The sequence below is a fragment of the Ylistrum balloti genome, unplaced genomic scaffold (genome assembly GCF_031769215.1).
Source record: "Ylistrum balloti isolate Yb309-2 unplaced genomic scaffold, AGI_CSIRO_Ybal_v1 Utg370196, whole genome shotgun sequence".
Lineage (NCBI taxonomy): Eukaryota > Metazoa > Mollusca > Bivalvia > Pectinida > Pectinidae > Ylistrum > Ylistrum balloti.
The window spans coordinates 1659827-1676033 of record NW_026782173.1 but is presented as its reverse complement, the minus strand read 5'-3'; the positions used below and the strand labels follow the sequence as shown (position 1 = coordinate 1676033).

Sequence of the window (16207 nt, the reverse complement as noted above, 5' to 3'; positions counted from 1 at the left end):
TAACCACACACAGGAACTGACTAAATCAACTGTAACCACACACAGATGGTGGCTCTACTAACTGTAACCACACACAGGAACTGACTAAATCAACTGTAACCACACACAGATGGTGGCTCTACTAACTGTAACCACACACAGGAACACTAAATCAACTGTAACCACACACAGGAACTGACTAAATCAACTGTAACCACACACAGATGGTGGCTCTACTAACTGTAACCACACACAGGAACTGACTAAATCAACTGTAACCACACACAGATGGTGGCTTAATCAACTGTAACCACACACAGGAACTGACTAAATCAACTGTAACCACACACAGATGGTAACCACACACAGGAACTGACTTAATCAACTGTAACCACACACAGGAACTGCTGTAACCACACACAGATACAACCACACACAGGAACTGACAACTGTAACCACACACAGATAACCACATACAAGTAACGGCTCAATCAACTGTAACAACATACATGCTTAAATTAACTGTTACACCATACAGGAAGTGTTTAAATTAACAACCATACACAGACAGTGAACTTATTTACTGTAACCATACACAGTACAGGCAAAACTAAATGTCAAACTCTGTAATGCTAACCAGACATACACAAAATAACTAACCAGACTTTGAAGTGATAACCAGATACACATACAATAACTAACCAGACTTTGTAGTGATAACCAGATACACATACAATAACTAACCAGACTTTGTAGTGATAACCAGATACACATACAATAACTAACCAGACTTTGTAGTGATAACCAGATACACATACAATAACTAACCAGACTTTGTAGTGATAACCAGATATACATACAATAACTAACCAGACTTTGTAGTGATAACCAGATATACATACAATAACTAACCAGACTTTGTAGTGATAACCAGATACACATACAATAACTAACCAGACTTTGTAGTGATAACCAGATACACATACAATAACTAACCAGACTTTGTAGTGATAACCAGATACACATACAATAACTAACCAGACTTTGTAGTGATAACCAGATACACATACAATAACTAACCAGACTTTGTAGTGATAACCAGATACACATACAATAACTAACCAGACTTTGTGGTGATAACCAGATACACATACAATAACTAACCAGACTTTGTGGTGATAACCAGATACACATACAATAACTAACCAGACTTTGTAGTGATAACCAGATACATATACATTTAGTTAAACAGACTTTGCTGAGACAACTATTTGCCTGTAGCTGCTGGCTAGTTAGACTTTCAAGCTGTAACCTTTGTAAACAGTATATGCAAATATTATACACTATGTAAGAAAAATCTGAAATATTAGAGAACTATTGTATATACAGAGTTTGATGAGGTAAATCTCCTTCCTCCATCTTCTTATATAATGCCCACTGCAGCTGTCTTAGAATAATGAAAAAATGTAAAGCTATGATAATTAATCACTTATGTGAATTCTACAATGGGCCACAGCTTACACCAATGATTTTCACAATTATTCTTCTCCTAGGCAAAATCTATCTGCCCATTTGGAGAGGTATAGTGTATCAATAGTAACTGAATTTAACATGAACACAGTTGAATGATTATACTACTAGTCGACAACGTGTCCTGCATGTTTTTACAGAGTGTTTGTTACTATCACAGCTTAACAGAGCATGAAATCAAATTTTCTATTCTGTTCAGGTACAGGGAAATAATAGAGCCAATTAACAAAAACCTATAATATTCAATAATTAACATATACCTTCATAAATACATACATGAATTATTATAATAGTATGCATGTTAAACAACCGACAAAGTAAACTGGTCATCCACTAATATTTTTATGAAGCTATCACCCTCTGGTGCAGACTTTAAGTTAACCATGCCCTAGCTAGCAGGCTTACAGCTTCATCATTCATCATATCTGATATTTATTGTCTAGGTCTGCATGACTAATTAATAGACATTAAATGTGAACACAAGCCATGTTTGACATATGATTTAGTAGTCTTTCTGGTAATTCTTAACAATGTGATCACTATAATATTCAAAACATGATCCTCACTTATGATATGTTTGAGATGTTATCCATGATCCTCACTTATGATATGTTTGAGTTGTTAAATACCAATCATTTTGGATAACGAAAATTTTTAATTAAAGTCATTTTATCTAAATTCCTTAGCAATAGTCAGGATAACAAATAATTCTCATTGCTGGATTTCTTACACTGCTATTGAATCTTCAGCATTGGAAAGTGCTGAATGGGCACTGGTCACTAGAGGCACTGATAACACACAGTTATACACTGAAACATTGTACCCAAACCAGAAGCATTATAATGGTGATGAAATTTGGTTGCAGGTTCTTCAGTGTTAAACCCTTTTACATCATAGTCTTTACCAAAATAACCTTCTCAGTCAAACTGATCATTACAAATTAAACACACACCATTCACACATCACACATTACATCATGATGATTGTAAGACATGTTCTAAATAGTCTTAATACCTGTCATACCTGCTCAATTACTAACAAAATCTATCACAACTTTACTTACTGGAGAAATTCCTTGTAGCCAACATTGTAGTAAGGATTGCACCCTGAAAAACAAAACAAATTTCATGAATACAATACCAATGAAATCCTTAAATGTGTCAAAATGTAAACTGGAGTGTACATGTTATTTCCATGAAAAGGGAGATTTATATTTCATTTACTGGGCCATTGTTTCAGCACTATCTTCTAGTTACATAACATTAACTTATATTTTTCTTATGACTGCTTTGTTCTGATGACAGCTAGTCTAGCTAGCCGAAACATGTCAACCTAATAAAACTACCGATCAAGGAATCCTTGGTGTTGATGCTCCATCCTTGATTTAGCTGTTTATATTTTTCTTTTTAGTGACAGTATAATAACTCTGGTAAACTTTGAAATCTTTTATCATGTTTTTAGTATCTATACCAGTTTTATCTTAGTAGACAAACTTAAGGACAAAAATTGAGAATTTCCTTTCAAAATATCTTTACAATAATGACAGGAAAAGATTGTTTCATTTTGTGACCAATATCAGTAAAGAAATAATATTTTGGAACAAAACAACTCACTGAATCATAGTTCCTCGCCAATGTGAAATTATATACCTCTTTTATTTTGATGTAGGTCAAAGGCCAAAATGTAGGGCAAGCACAACGTTTCAGTGACCAGTAGTATAGGAGATAGAGCCCAAACAAGGATTTTCTTTAATGTAGGTACAAAGGTCAAAACATAGGTCAGAGTGACCTGCTTTTGATATATGCCACATGATTTCACCAAGGGGAACCCATACTGAAAGTATTAAGTTCAAAGTCCTAGTAACAAGAAGTGTAAGAGAATGTTTACAAAACACTGGGAAAACTTCTAAGCAATCCATTTAGGTGGTGTGAGAAAAACCCAGTGGAGAAAATGAAAATCAACCTCTTGCATTCAAAATGAGTCAAAAATTTCGAATAAAAAGCAAGAGCATATCTGTATTCTATGGTACTTGTAATCATGTGTTCATAAGAAATGAAAACATGAACAGCAGAAAAACACGCTTGGTACTGCAGCAGACAAATTTATGTCTTGGTACTGCAGCAGACAAATTTATGTCTTGGTACTGCAGCAGACAAATTTATGTCTTGGTACTGCAGCAGACAAATTTAAGTCTTGGTAATGCAGCAGAAAAACAAAACTACATATCCTAGTGGAACTGAAGCTCTTAAAAAACTGGTAGAAAATTTGTGTCAAACTTGTGTCTTAGAACTGCAGCAGACCAATTTCATGCCCTGGTACTGAAGCAGACAAGTTTGTGTCCTGGTACTGCAGTACACAAAATTTCATGCCCTGGTACTGCAGCAGACAAGTTTGTGTCCTGATACTGCAGTACACAAAATTTCATGCCCTGGTACTGCAGCAGACAAACTTGTGTCCTGGTACTGCAGCACACAAAACTTCATGCCCTGGTACTGAAGCAGACAAGTTTGTGTCCTGGTACTGCAGCACACAAATTTCATGCCCTGGTACTGAAGCAGACAAGCTTGTGTCCTGGTACTGCAGCAGACAAACTTGCGTCCTGGTACTGCAGCAGACAAGCTTGTTTCCTGGTACTGTAGCAGTCAAGCTTGTGTCCTAGTACTGCAGCAGACAAGCTTGTGTCCTGGTACTGCAGCAGACAAGCTTGTGTCCTTGTACTGCAGCAGACAAGCTTGTGTCCTAGTACTGCAGCACACAAACTCACATCCTTATACTGCACCAGATAAACACATTTCCTTGTACTGCACCAGGTAAACTTGTGTCCTGGCACTGGCGCATTCTGAAATTGGTACTGCACCAGACAAAACTTATGACCACTTACAGGATAAAGGGACATTACTCTCAGAAAATTATAATCAAGGTATATAATTGTGAGATAATATAATAGATCACATGCAAAAAAACCTCTTTGGAAATGACGATCAACAGATAAAATGAAAATACATTTTCCATCAAATCAATGGAATTTGTGTAAAATGTACAATTCACTGAAACAATATAGTTCCAAATCAAGAGATTGCCACTGGCACTGGTAATGAATATTGAACCATGAACAAAACATTACAACAGATTATAAATAATTTATTTTGCTACCGTGAAAACCCGCATGTAAAAGTGCCAAAATTTTCTAGAAAAATTAAAGGTCAAATGTGCGGAGTGCCCACATTACGTAGCTTAAGAATTTTTCTCTTCTTCAAAGATTTTTCAAGGCTGCCATAATTGATTTTTGGGATTATCTAGTATGCAAAATTTATGAGCAAGGAAAATAAATAAAATAGTTACTGTATATATATTGTCATGCCTCGGAGAACCCTCTGCAAACCAGTACAATGCTAGTTCCTGATTGATACAAATCTCAATCTGAATATTTTCATGAAAACCCAGCCTGTTAAATTTGTAAGTTTTTAGTATGATACTTGATTGTCTCATAACAACAGTTTGCATGTATGACACTGTTTTTAAAGATGGCAGCATTGTTTATAAATACAACTGCCACTTTGGGGTCACAGGTAAATCGTTGAAAAATTTTCATCAATCAGAGAGGATGGCAGCATTGTTTATAAATACAACTGCCACTTGGGGTAGCAGGTAAATCGTTGGAATATTTTCATCAATCAGAGAGCTAGGATAAGTTTTAACAGCTGGTTCCAAAGGCTGTGACTATAAGCTGAAACCAAAACTGCAGTACGTTAAGCCTAAAAATTAGAAACAAATCTTAGTGTTTTACTACCTGGGTACTAATCAGGAGCCTTCAGTTTCATAAAAGGAGAAGAACCCCCAAGAAAAGCATGGACATTTATAAATTCATATTGGATAGCAGGAAGACCTACTACCTGAGGAGGTTCCTCCAAAGAAATTGAGGATGCAGTTATCTTTTTCTGTTTGTCTTCTTTTACGTTTTCAATATGCTGCTCTTCGCTTTCCTCTTCGTTGAGATGATCTGAAGACATGTTACTAAGAACCTCACTATGTTGTGTATCCTCTGTTGACAAGTCAGGTTCATAAGTGTTGTGGTGATGTGTATTCACTCTTCCTTCTATTACTAATTCTTCATATCTTCTTACAGCTTCTTCATTATAGTATTCTGCTTTGCTAAATGTCTTGCCTAATTCTGCTGCTTGTTTGCTTCCCTTAGCTTCAATATCATTTTGTTGTTCATGGAGACTCCCAGTATTATTCTCATTACCCTCCAGTAATACTACATCCTCAACAGTCTCCACTAATTCTACATCCTCATGGCCATCTAGCAATCCCACATCATTATTACTTTCCAAAAAGTCTATATCCATCCTTACTTCATGTGTCTCTGCAGTATTATCAGAACTACATGTTTTAGAACTTGCTTGGTCACAGTAAAGTTCTAATTCTCTCTGAAAGTTTACACTGACTAACCCTACATCTATCACTCTGGGGAGTACATCATCATTATCGCAACCATTTCCAAAATAAAGATTACAACCACTTCCTTGTCCATTTAGTGGGTTTATAATATCTTCTTTTCTTTCAATCCCCTTTTCAGTATCTATGTCTGCTTCTAGGTTTACTCCTTCACTCTCTACATAAAGGTCTATCTCTTCTATAGGCTCTTCACCGACAGACACTTTCATACATATAGGATTACAGTCACCATCTAGAAACTGTTTCCCACAGTAAACATCTGTCTGTACAGGGTGAGATTGCACCACGGTGGTGACAATGTCAGGGTCACTTTCTGAGGAGTCAAATCTGTTCCTATCAATTTCTTTCTCCATTGGAGTACTACCTCTTAAATAGGACCAACTACCTTCAAGAAACTTTTTACCACAGTATATCTCTGTTCTTTCATGAAACATTTCCAGATAATCATCATTTTCATTCTTTCTATCTTCCTCCAAATCACTTGAAGTCAGACTTTTAGAATCAGAGTATGGACTATCTAGATATTTCTGTATCCTATAAATCTCAGTATCTTCATCTCCATGAATGGTCTGCACATAGATGTTTTTAAAATCCACGTCTGCTGAACTTTCACTTAATTCCTCACTTTCCCATCTAGGGAATTCCTCTTCAACTGATCCCATCTTTTGTCCAGTGTGTACTGCCTCGATATCCTCTACATTGGATGTAGACGCTGCAGTGCAATCACTCTCCAGAAAACGTTTACCACAGTACACAATATCTTTCATCATCAAATTTTCCATGATCACTGTATCATTCTTATTGGTGTGAGGATTGTTCAATGAAAGTTGACTGTCAAGAAACCTTTTGCCACAGTAGACTTCAGAGTCTCCTTTCACATCCTCCATAGCGATCTCAATGTCATCCTCCTTGTATAAGACTATCACATTTTCATCATGTGAATTAACATTATACATTCTGACATTGGAAGTGGACAGCTGTGCCAAATCCTGAGCTGTAAAATGTATATCCGTATCATCACTCATGGCATACCAAGATGCTATTGTAATGGACACTTGAAGGTCTTAGTTATTTGAAACTTCACATATTCCAAGCATATGCTTTATACTTAAGATCTTTTTAAAGAGTTCTGTAATTAAAATTCCACATGATGAATTGAGGAAAAAAATCCCTCGCAAGTCAACTGAATGTATAATTATACATTAATCCAGCCTAAGAAAACATGAGATGATTATGGCAGATGTGGAACACCATCCACATACAGGTTCTGTACAACACTGACATATTTCCTTACACCTTGACAATGACAGGTGAGCAAGAAAGAATTGTGTTACTTGAATACTGTTGTGTGATGGCACTTAATGTTGACTGCATAGAGGCAGTCAAGCAGAGAGAATCAACTTATGTACATATATGTAACAGTTAAGTCTTGTCTCCACGTCATTATGTGACTAGCCAGCTAAATTCTTGGCACCACTTTCCCAGTAGGAGATACACTTAAAACACCACACAGGTACAACACACTAAAATTCTCTCTGTACCTGTATAATACATGATATTCATAATCAGACATTGATTGATCACTGAAATTGACTGATAGCAAGAAAATCTAATGTTTATATACAAGTTTTGGGTAATAAAACTTTTGTTTTTAAATAGTCATTTGATAAGATTATGATGAAGAAGGATAATACCTCTCCTATCACTTTTCTTATTTAATCCTGCATCCAATAACAAAATTACTAACAACAAGAAGAAAACAACAGTAATGAATCAATCACTTGTCAATCTTACAGTTGATAGTCTAACATATGATCTTGTAACGGCTAAGTCTGTCTTACAGTCGTCTTTAAATAGAAATCCTGGCATCTACGCTTTGTCCTTTAAAAAGTAGCTTGACAAATACACCTACACCAGATGATTACGTAATGACACATGAGTGTTCTGGACAAGGGCATTATCACAAACATGTGTTATCTGTTATTCAATTACTGAACAAGGACACATACAAGTGTAACATTAATACCTGTTACTAACCAAGGCCATTTAACATGTACACATGTCACACAGTTACCTGTTACTGGTCAAGGACATCAAACATGTACAGGTGTTACAGTGTTACCTGTTGCAGGTCAAGGACATCAAACATGTACAGGTGTTAAACAGTTACCTGTTGCAGGTCAAGGACATCAAACATTAACAGGTGTTAAACAGTTACCTGTTGCAGGTCAAGGACATCAAACATGTACAAGTGTGACACAGTTACCTGTTACAGGTCAAGGACATCAAACATATAGGACATCAAACATGTACAGGTGTTACACTGTTACAGGTCAAGGACATCAAACATGTACAGGTGTTACACAGTTACCTGTTGAAGGTCAAGGACATCAAACATGTACAGGTGTTACACAGTTACCTGTTACTGGTCAAGGACATCAAACATGTACAGGTGTTACACAGTTACCTGTTACTGGTCAAGGACATCAAACATGTACAGGTGTTACACTGTTACAGGTCAAGGACATCAAACATGTACAGGTGTCACACAGTTACCTGTTACTGGTCAAGGACATCAAACATGTACAGAAGTTACTGGTCACAGTGTTACCTGTTAGGACATCAAACATGTAACATTCAAACAGGTGTTACAGTTACCTGTTGCAGGTCAAGGACATCAAACATGTACAGGTGTTACAGGTCAAGGACATCAAACATGTACAGGTGTAACAGTGTTACCTGTTACTGGTCAAGGACATCAAACATGTACAGGTGTAACAGTGTTACCTGTTACTGGTCAAGGACATCAAACATGTACAGGTGTAACAGTGTTACCTGTTGCAGGTCAAGGACATCAAACATTAACAGGTGTTAAACAGTTACCTGTTGCAGGTCAAGGACATCAAACATTAACAGGTGTTAAACAGTTACCTGTTGCAGGTCAAGGACATCAAACATGTACAGGTGTAACAGTGTTACCTGTTACTGGTCAAGGACATCAAACATGTACAGGTGTTACAGTTACCTGTTGCAGGTCAAGGACATCAAACATGTACAGTTGTAACAGTGTTACCTGTTACTGGTCAAGGACATCAACTATATTCAGTTGTTACATTATAATTACCTGTTACTAACATTGGTCATCAAATATATACAGGTGTTACATTATGTAATCAAAGTTTTACTGACCAGCAAAGACTTCAAAAATGTACAGGATTTGTATTATGTCAAATTGTTCCACTGTTCCTTACCAAGGCCTAAAATAATGTACAGGTGTTATATTACATGACCTGTAACCTGTCATTTCATTTGCCATCCCTACTTCACTGATAAAATAATCACTAGTACACATAACTCCATAGTGCTTTTATCAGGTAAGTAATGTGATGACTCAGGTTTGGACCTGAGACAACTGAACATCAGACTGTCTATATAAGGACATAGTGGACCTCAGCAAAGGTCATTATATGCATGACATCAAACTATCATCCCGTAATATCAATTCTAACCAATTTTGTTCTATTTCCAAAAGAAAATATAATGTTCAAAAATGTGATTTTTCTATATAAACTATAGTAAACTTTACCACCTCCCCAAGGGAAAATGTGAGACAATGGGGTCATGAAATTCTCAATTTTGGTAAAGCACCTTAAGACCTTTCCATCCATGAAGAGTATTTGTTTCTACGTATTTGGGTATTGAGAAGAGTTTTGAAACATCAGTCAATTTGGTGGTTTATAATTCTGGTTAACATTTAGCCATGGAAGGTTTCTGCCAAGTTTAATAAAAATCGGTCACCTTAGGATTTTGTCTCAGGTGACCTAAAAAATTTATAAACGTATGACAGACAATGCCGAACAAAAGGATATCACAATAGCTCACTATGAGACTTTGTCTCAGGTGACCTTAAAAAGGTATATATTAATGAAACTTAAGGTCAATTCACATGCAAAGATAACTAGATTTCAAATATACTACATATTAAAACAAAGAGTTGATGAAAATTAAATAACTCATCTACTTTACCCTTATCTCATAAAATACATGTAAATCATAATTCCTAAATCTAACTGTTATTAATATCCTTCTCTGCAGTAAACTGTGGATTGGTTTCAGACTAACCAATCACTGGACTGATAGTCATGTTCTTTGAAGATTATAAAAGAGGCACACCATGCTTCGGAATTCTTTTGATCTTTATCAAAGTCATCACATGTGAGCATGTCACCCTGTAACTTGGATTTTGACATGGCATTCCTATAGTGCAGAGAATAAACGTATATAAAAATGGAACCCTTCAATGTAATGATAACAAATGGCAACATGTGCTAAAGTTCCTTGAATACAACATCTATTTATTTAACTTTTTGTTAATATTCGCTATCTAATTGATGTAAGTACTGAACTTAGTCGCACTGTGATACAGATATCACCTTTATCTTAAACAATATACAGAAATAGATTATCACACTGTATCCTTTGAGAGGTGGGGTGGTAGTGAGGGGACTAAATACTGCTGGACTAGTATGACCTATGAAGTACCTAGCTCTGACATAGACAGTTTCTTTTTTCAACTTTGCATCAGGGTCAAAATATGAAAACAGCAGCAGCTATACTTTAGGAGAAAGCTTCCTGATGTTACATTTTGGTAGACAGTGTCCTTATACAGTCTAACAATTGGTACACTTGCACTAACAAGTTATTACCATTTACTTAACTAGGGTAAAACATGAGAAGATTACAGAACCCGGCCATGTTGTAACACTAACTGACCAATAGTGACCATTACAGCATCCTGCCATGTTGTAACACTAACTGACCAATAGTGACCATTACAGCATCCTGCCATGTTGTAACACTAACTGACCAATAGTGACCATTACAGGATCCTGTCATGTTGTCACACTAACTGACCAATAGTGACAATTACAGGGTACTGCCATGTTGTAACACTAACTGACCAATAGTGACCATTACAGAGTACTGTCATGTTGTAACACTAACTGACCAATAGTGACCATTACAGGGTACTGCCATGTTGTAACACTTACTGACCAATAATGACCAATACAGGATCCTGTCATGTTGTAACACTTACTGACTGATAGTGACCATTACAGGATCCTGCCATGTTGTCACACTAACTGACCAATAGTAACCATTACAGGATCCTGTCATGTTGTAACACTTACTGACCAATAATGACCATTACAGGGTACTGCCATGTTGTAACACTTACTACCCAACAGTGACCATTACAGGATCCTGTCATGTTGTGACACTAACTGGCCAATAGTAACCATTACAGGATCCTATCATGTTGTAACACTAACTGACCAATAGTGACCATTACAGGATCCTGTCATGTTGTAACACTAACTGACCAATAGTGACCATTACAGGATCCTGCCATGTTGTAACACTAACCAACCAATAGTAACCATTACAGGATCCTATCATGTTGTAACACTAACTGACCAATAGTGACCATTACAGGATCCTGTATTGTTGTCACACTAACTGACCAATAGTGACCATTACAGGATCCTGCCATGTTGTAACACTAACTGACCGATAGTGACCATTACAGGATCCTGTCATGTTGTAACACTTACTGACCGATAGTGACCATTACAGGATCCTGCCATGTTGTGACACTAACTGGCCAATAGTAACCATTACAGGATCCTGCCATGTTGTAACACTAACTGACCAATAGTGACCATTACAGGATCCTGTATTGTTGTCACACTAACTGACCAATAGTGACCATTACAGGATCCTGCCATGTTGTAACACTAACTGACCGATAGTGACCATTACAGGATCCTGCCATGCTGTAACACTAACTGACCAATAGTGACCATTACAGGATCCTGCCATGTTGTAACACTAACTGACCAATAGTGACCATTACAGGATCCTGCCATGTTGTAACACTAACTGACCAATAGTGACCATTACAGGATCCTGCCATGTTGTAACACTAACTGACCAATAGTGACCATTACAGGATCCTGTATTGTTGTCACACTAACTGACCAATAGTGACCATTACAGGATCCTAAATAATGCTGGATCAGTATGATCCATGTAGTACCTAGCCCTGTCATATATATAAAGCCTCAAATTAATACAAAGTAAGTCTGCAGATCAAAGTTCTAACGACAGTGACCTTGTGATTTACCAAAAAGGCTGAAACTTAATTTCAAAGAAGAGAGAATATTTGTGAACACTTAGAAGAAGTTTTGAGACAACTGTAAACAAGAACAAGATGTGTTGGAAGGCACAAATGCCCTTGCCAGAAACCAATGGGGAAAAAATGGACTTTGTTCTGTTATTGCCTTTTAAGACATGTTTGAAAATTTCTGCTAGTTAAATAAGGCCTTCAATGTTGTGCTTACTGCTTGTGTGAAAATTTTACTTTAAAAAAATTCCTTACGTTAATTGATAAATATGATCCTTATACAACTTCTTACCAAATAACAGTTCTATATCTGTATCCATTAGAGGGCTATTAAACAGAAATATGGTAATTAGGTAAAAATACTCACCTTGAGCTTCCTTCTTGCGTTGAATTTCTTGAGGCAATCAACAGTCTCCTGTCTGTGAACCACAGATGCCACTCTCTCACGTTGCTGTAAAACAACAAAACAAACTTATGTCAGGGAGCTACTGATAACCAAGCAGGTCAAGTCTCTATCCTACCTCCAAACACTTCCTGGATTGAAACAGGATATTAGTCATATGTAAATATACTTTTCCATAGACATATCTACAAATGAAACCTTCAAAATTTTAAACTGTAAACTGAAAATACTCACGAATAAGCAGTGTTTAAATGACCAGGTGAAAATTACAATCATTTACCTGGCTATTGAAATGAAATTAAACACACATATACTACACCAGCAGGCTACTAAGGTAGATCCGACATATGCAGACTCATGCAGTCGTCTATTCCAAATATTCACACTACCTGCACATGTTAGACAGTTACAAGGTGGGTATGTGACAATTTAGCCTATTCATCAAGCCCAGTGCACCCTGTTGTTATCATTTACATTTAAACAATCCCTGATAAAGATATAAAACAAGAAACCCCTTGAAATAACTTCAAGGGTTTTTAACTTTAAAAAAAAAAAAGTTTAAATCTGACTCCACTCTCTGATAAAATAACACCTTGCATGTACATATAAGAACAGGTCATGGACTACTACCACTGTCCAGTTGTATAGTACCACATTGCTGACCAATCACTTGACTAAATATGGAAACATGTTATCACTTATTCACTACAGTTGCAGATCTACAGACTACAAATCACTTCATCATTCCTAGTCACTGATTTACAACTTATGTACTTTTGTTTTCAGTTGATATAATTTACAAGAACATAGTTTACAACAAGCAATATTATCATGATTTATGATAAAAACTAACATTTCTTTTTGCCAAGTCAAGTCCGTAAGCAATAAAAGCTAAATCTACTAGAAATAACAATGAAAATTTACATATTTAAATGCCTGAACAATCACATGATAATGATTCTCAGTAATAATAATTTTATGATCTTCTTTATATATCTTAATTTGAAAACAGATAACAAAAAGATATGGTATGTCATTAAGATTTACTTCCCTTGAACAATGAAATCATCTTCCCTCCGCCAGTTATAAAAGAATAAATTGAGACTGAAATAAACAAAATAATTCCCCTACCAATGACCTTGTTATCTGAACTATTTTCCTACCATTGACCTTGTTATCTGAACTATTTTCCTACCATTGACCTTGTTATCTGAACTATTTTCCTACCATTGACCTTGTTATCTGAACTATTTTCCTACCATGGACCTTGCTATCTGAACTATTTTCCTACCATTGACCTTGTTATCTGAACTATTTTCCTACCATTGACCTTGCTATCCGAACTATTTTCCTACCACTGACCTTGTTATCTGTACTATTTTCCTACCACTGACCTTGTTATCTGAACTATTTTCCTACCATGGACCTTGCTATCTGAACTATTTTCCTATCATTGACCTTGTTATCTGAACTATTTTCCTACCATTGACCTTGTTATCTGAACTATTTTCCTACCATTGACTTTGCTATCCGAACTATTTTCCTACCACTGACCTTGTTATCTGTACTATTTTCCTACCATGGACCTTGCTATCTGAACTATTTTCCTATCATTGACCTTGTTATCTGAACTATTTTCCTACCATTGACCTTGCTATCTGAACTATTTTCCTACCCTTGACCTTGTTATCTGAACTATTTTCCTACCACTGACCTTGTTATCTGAACAATTTTCCTACCATTTACCTTGTTATCTGAACTATTTTCCTACCATTGACCTCCTTAACTGAACTATTTTCCTACCATGGACCTTGTTAGCTGTACTATTTTCCTACCAATGACCTGATTAGCTGAACTTTTCTTTCCCATACACTACCATTGGATCCTCAAGACTGGTCTATATATTTCATCCTAATCAAGAAGTGCATCATCAGCCCACTTACACATATCCATGGGTGCTTGAGAGCTTCAGTGGCGTTGATACGTTTTGCAGGGTTGACAGTCAGCATACTATTAATGAGATTCTTGGCCTCTGGTGTCACTGTATCCCATTCTGGAGACGGGTACTACAAGTATAAGGAACAATTATACTGCAAACTAATTCTTACCAACAAAATATGTTCAGCTATTTACTGGACAAGCTTGTCCATTACTGATTTTGTCAGTGCAACACCAGAGTGACATGTAACATCATCCAAACCAATGAAATAATGTCAGGGCATGGATAGCCATTCAATTTTATAAGGACTGTCAAAAATGGATGTTTGCTGTGATTTATTAATGTATAAATATGCACAAACAATATTAGGGTTGCAAGATCTAAGAAGTTTGATCAATGTTAAATCTTTTAGAAGATCCAAATAAGAAAGGAAGAAAAATGGCAAGATCTTTCATTTTTCCTGTGATGTTGATCTTGAAGTTAAAATACAAATATAGTTCTTATAACACTAATTTGTTTAGTTGAGTTTATTGCCCACTGCATAGTCCAGGTAACAACATGCAACAGGCTCTACATCAGCAAAGACTTTTCTGTTCCTTAGCTTCCTGAGAAACATACACTGCTACAAGTAGGATTCATCTAACAAGGCTCCTCAGACTTTCACTTGTGATGACATAAGTCAACACATCACCTACTGAGCTATTACAACCCTTATTTAATAATATACAATTGTATAAAGCAATAAATGAATTCATTGTTGTAATTTTAAACTTTTGGATCACTGTCCATATTTGTACTTAACACTTTGTCCAATCATGTCAGGTTTAAGTATAAAGGACAAAATATCAGACCCATAAAAACATATCGTAATTTTGTATATAATATCCAAAGCAATATTCAATTTTTTTATTGCATTTTTGCATGTGAAATATAGTAACATACATCCTAAAATCTTCTATCATATTTTCACTGCAGTGAAATCGCAGAGCTTTCTAGTCACTACAGTGAAATTTGTAAATTTTCCTGCTTGAAAATAAATGAAAGGCAGGTTGATTTATTTGGTATATAATGAAGTTTTGTAGTCAAAAGCACTCATTCTTCCTGAACTTTTTAACACCACTTTATTTTATGTTGGCATTGCCTTTTGTTTTTTTTCCTTTAAAAAATAAAATTACAGGAAAATTCAATAATTTCCTGTAAGATATGATATATATATCATTTTTATGACAAGATATTGAGTGTCTTTAGTAATAACAAATATATTTCATGTGTGTGTAGGTAGCAATACACAGTTTCTAGGTGTAGCCATGGCAATATTTTTGTTCTTTAGATTACCCCATCATAAAAGTATCTTGGTCTTGTCATGTTGAAGTGGACCATGTGGGGTTTTATTTTTTTCAGAATAAAATTTTAGATTTGTGTTGGAGATTACTATTTGGTCAGTCTCGAACCTGTGTCTACACATCAAAAACTACCTATACAGGAAGTAAAATTTTCCTAGTGTTTACATGTGGTCATGTTGTGAAGGATTTCCGAGTTTGACTTTGTTGATATGTTAGTAGTTTGTTACCATGACAGTGTTGTTGATTTTAAGACAGGTTTCAGAAATAAATTTCTTCTAAAGTTTAATGTTTAAAGTGGTAGTTTTAGGTTTGAATTAGCAGTATTTTTTCATTTTTAGCACTTTTTAAGATGGTAACCATGGCAATCG

At 35.8% G+C, this 16207-nt stretch overlaps 1 protein-coding gene across 8 annotated transcripts in view; it reads right to left on the bottom strand.

The window, feature by feature from the left end:
- The window catches only part of LOC132551327 (calcium/calmodulin-dependent protein kinase type II delta chain-like), a 118870-nt gene that overhangs the window by 31096 nt on the left and 71567 nt on the right, over positions 1-16207 (bottom strand). For all 8 annotated transcript variants that reach the window (XM_060215453.1, XM_060215454.1, XM_060215455.1 and 5 more), the window contains exons 10-12: positions 14501-14623; positions 12522-12605; positions 2573-2615 (exon numbers count right to left, since the gene is read on the bottom strand). In XM_060215453.1, the coding sequence (XP_060071436.1) occupies positions 2573-2615; positions 12522-12605; positions 14501-14623 (250 nt within the window). The remainder of the gene's footprint in view (positions 1-2572; positions 2616-12521; positions 12606-14500; positions 14624-16207) is intronic.